Genomic DNA, 4,576 nt, shown 5'->3' with positions numbered 1-4,576 from the left:
TAGGAAGGGCATCCAGCTGTAGAAACTCTGCCAAATCAGACTGGAGCCTGGTGTTGCCATCCGGTTTCACCAGTCCTCAGTCAAATCGTCCAACCCATGCTAGCATGGAAAGCGGACGTTAAACCATGATGATGATGATGATGATATACGTACAAATATTCATACATGCATATACATAGACACACACACACACACACACACACACATATATGTACATACATTGTGGCACTCCATCAGCTACAACGACGAGAGGTCTAGTTGATCCAGTCAACAGAACAACCTGCTCATGAAATTAATGTGCAAGTGGCTGAGCGCTCCACAGACACGTGTACCCTTATGTAGTATCAGACATTATATGGTGACTTGAAAAGTGTTGAAGGACATCAAGTAGCATGTCAGCCTGCAGTCATGAGTGAGAATTGACATTTACTACCTAGACGAAACCCTCCAATATGTACATACTGTAGAACAGTGCTTCTCAAACTACCTGATGTGGTGTAGCGGCAATTTTTTTCGAATGTGCCAGGGACCGGTAATATTTCTTAGTAATATTAATTTATACCAGAAACAATATATATAATGACAATAATAAAAGTTGACAATTCTTTTTATTTTATATTAATTTTGTAAACAAATAATACAATATTATTGAGTTGTCCGGAAAGTTCGTGCCGAATTTTAAAGGAAAGAAAAAGGTCAATAAATACTTGCCATTACAATTTTAATCAACCAAATATGAACCATTTTGTTGCACAATGCGTCTCCATCTTTCCTTTAACTTGAAAATACCCTCTTCCCAGAATTGAGGTGCTTTCATGGCAAATAAGTCGAAAGGTAAGCTACTCTAAATCGGCACAAACTTTCTGGACAACCCAATACATAAGCATTTTATAATGTTTCTTTCTTCTCTGGAAACTCGCCGCGTACCGGCAGCTGATGGCTCGCAGACTGGCACCGGTCCGCGGACCACCACTTTGAGTAGCATTGCTGAAGGAGACCAAGAACCCCCTCTAAGGTCATTCCTTAACAAATAAAACAAGATGGAAATTTCTATTTCAGTTTCTTATTTCTTTTTCGGTAAATAATATTCTCATTCTCCATTTTTTGTTTTCATAAAGATTACACTTTTCTGGGTGGCATATTTGAGATGACAGATCCAATGAAGAAGGATTTTGATGAGCATGGTTATTTCATTGTCAGGTAAGACTTCACAAACATGTTTTGCTTGAGTCAAGGTACTTCCCTCATCATCATCATCATCATTACTGTCATCACCTGGCTGTTTCTGTTGCCAATAGCTAATTCATACACAATCTGTCACTTTTTTGTGACATCACTGATTCTTTAACCAAAATTTGGTGTTTGGCTGTCTGTTGCTGAGGATCTGCAATTTACAGTGAAATCAAATGAAGACACTGTGCCATTTGTATTGTAAAGTCTCAAGTTTGATTTCTGATGGTACATTTTATCCTTGAGCAAGACACTTTATTTCACGTTGCTCCAGTCTGCTCTGGTGGCAAAATTGAGCAGTACCAGTAATTCAGATGGTCAGCCTTGTCACATCCTGAATCTTCCAGAGAACTACATTAACCCTTTCGGTACCAACCCGGCTGAAACCAGCTCCGACTCTGTAGTACAAATGTCTTGTTTTCATAAGTTCTGAATTAAAATCTTCCACCAAACCTTAGTCACAATTTATGTTCCTAACACAAGCTTAATGATAACCAAGTTATTTTACTAAATTCTTTGTTATATTTAAAATTAATTGAAAGAAACACAGAGCATCTCAACAGAAATATGGTAATAAAAGGGTTAAGGGTGAGTGTATCTGTGGAGTACTCAACCACTTGCACATTAATTCCATGAGCAGGCTGTTCTGTTCATCAGATCAACTGGAACCGTCATTGGTCATAACTGAAGGAGGTCCAGCCATATAAATGAGCACAAGATTACAACACCCTTGCTGAAGGGGACCGTAGCCTATCACAGGGACAGGGGGATCCATTTACATCTGAGTGGACTGGAGCAATGTGGAATGAAGTGTTTTGCTCAAGAACACAATGCATTGCCCAGACTGGGAATTGAACCCATGATCTTACAATGACTATTTTACTCTTTTATTTGTTTCAGTCATCTGACTGCGGCCATGCTGGAGCATCACCTTTAGTCGAACAAATCGACCCCAGAACTTATACTTTGCAAACCTAGTACTTATTCTATCGGCCTCTTTTGCTGAACTGCTAAGTTACAGGGATGTAAACACACCAGCATTGGTTGTCAAGCGATGGTGGGGGGGGGGGACAAACACAGACACACAAACATATAAATACATACATACATACATACTTATATATATATATCTGTATGTGTTTGTGTGTCTGTATAAGTATATATGACAGGCTTCTTTTCAGTTTCCATCTACCAAATCCACTCACAAGGCTTTGGTCAGCCCAAGGCTATAGTGGAAGACACTTGCCCAAGGTGCCATGCAGTAGGACTGAATCCCGAACCATGTGGTTGGTAAGCAAGCTACTTAGGGTTAGGGTTAGGGATGCTGTCAGTAAGGTTAGGGTTGGCAATGAGTACAGTGAAGAATTCCGGGTAGGAGCATGGGTCCACTAAGGATCAGTCTTCAGCCCCATCAGAGGAATTCAAGACAGGATGCCCCTGAGAGCTTCTCTACGCTGATGACCTTGCTCTAATAGCTGAGTCACTATCAGAACTAGAGAAGCAAGGTCTAGAATTGAAGGGCCTTAGAGTCAATCTAACAAAAACCAATGTCTTAATAAGTAGGAAGGCAGACAAACTACAAATTCCTTCAGGTAGATGGCCCTGCTTGATCTGTAGAAAAGGTGTAGGTAGAAACTCCATAAGATGTACCCGGTGTAAGCTATGGACACATAAGAGGTGCAGCGATATCAAAGGAAGGCTAACTGGGAAGATAGTTTTTGTATGTGGCAAATGTTCAGGGGCAATGAACACTGAAAATGTGCAGAAAACAGCCTCCATCACATTCCAGGTGGAAAAAAAAATGACAAGTAGTTGATAGCTTCTGTTACCTAGCTGACCAAGTCAGTAGGAGGGGCTGTTGCTCTGAGATTGTAGCTGCTAGAATAAGAATAGCCTGCACAAAGTTCAGAGAGCTCCTACCTCTGATGGTGACAAAGGGCCTCTTTCTCAGAGTAAAAAGTAGACTGTATGATGCATGTGTGCTAACAGCCATACTACATAGCAGTGAAACATGGCCCATGACTGCTGAGGATGTGTGTAAGCTTGCAAGGAATGAAGCTCGTATGCTACGATGGATATGTAATGTCAGTGTGCATACTTAACAGAGTGTAAGTACCTTGAGAGAAAAATTGGACATAAGAAATATCAGTTGTGGTGTGCAAGAGAGACAACAGCACTGGGAATGTCATGTGTTGCGTATGGATGATGACAGCTATGTGAAAAAGTGTCACACCCTAGCAGTAGAGGGAACCTGTGGAAGAGGTAGACTCGGGAAGACCTGGGATGAGGTGGTGAAGCATGATTTTCAAACGATGGGTCTCACAGAGGCAATGACAAGTGACCAAGACCTTTGGAGATATGCTGTGCTTGAGAAGACCTGGCCTAAGTGAGACCATAACCATGGCCTATGCTAGGGCAGCATAACCAGCCCATTCAAGAGTACCCATCAATCATTGGGCAATAAACTGCGCTTGTGAAGACCTGTTGAGGCAAGTGAAGTCATTGCTGTGGCCAATGACAGTACCGCCTGACTGGCACCCATACCGGTGGCATGTAAAAAGTACCATTCGAGCATGGTCGTTGCCAGTGCCACCTGATTGGCCCTCGTGCCAGTTGCACATAAAAAGCACCCATTCCACTCTCAGAGTGGTTGGCGTTAGGAAGGGCATCCAGCTGTAGAAACATTGCCAGATCGGATTGGAGTTTGGTGCAGCCTTCTGGTTCGCCAGTCCTCAGTCAAACCGTCCAACCCATGCCAGCATGGAAAGCGGACATTAAACAACGATGGTGGTGGTGGTGGTGATGATGATGATGATGAACAACAACAATAATAACAGTAACAATGTGGAAAACAAGAGAAGCGGAATATTTTGAGAGTTGACACTGAAAAAATATCGGAATTAAAGACGTTTGGTTCGAGAAGAGAGAAGAGAAGGATTTATAATTGAATATTTGTGTTTATCGTAAAGATCAATATCAATCTGTGATGCAATATGTCTTCTAAAGATATTGAAGTGTGAGAAAGAGATTAATGAAATGATTTCAACATTGATGGAATACTTTTTATTATTTAATATATGTATGGATGTATATGTATGTATATATGTATGTATGTATGTATGTATGTGTGTATGTATGTATGTGTGTATGTATGTATATATACATATATAATATGTATGTGTGTGCATATATATACATACATACATATACATATATGCATATATATATAGGTATGTATATATGTATTTATCTATCTATCTATATATATACATATATGAATATACATATATATATATACATATATATATACACATATATATACACATAGATATATACATATATATAT

The 4,576-nt window shown here is 40.0% G+C and overlaps 1 protein-coding gene across 1 annotated transcript in view; it reads left to right on the top strand.

The window, feature by feature from the left end:
• Nucleotides 1–4,576, top strand: part of LOC106870901 (L-proline trans-4-hydroxylase) — a 46,019-nt gene that overhangs the window by 11,562 nt on the left and 29,881 nt on the right. Inside the window, exon 3 of the mRNA XM_052974116.1 lies at nt 1,119–1,200. Coding sequence (XP_052830076.1) covers nt 1,119–1,200 — 82 coding nt within the window. The remainder of the gene's footprint in view (nt 1–1,118; nt 1,201–4,576) is intronic.

The sequence above is a fragment of the Octopus bimaculoides genome, chromosome 1 (genome assembly GCF_001194135.2).
Source record: "Octopus bimaculoides isolate UCB-OBI-ISO-001 chromosome 1, ASM119413v2, whole genome shotgun sequence".
Classification (NCBI taxonomy): domain Eukaryota; kingdom Metazoa; phylum Mollusca; class Cephalopoda; order Octopoda; family Octopodidae; genus Octopus; species Octopus bimaculoides.
This window is presented reverse-complemented; position numbering and strand designations above follow the sequence as displayed.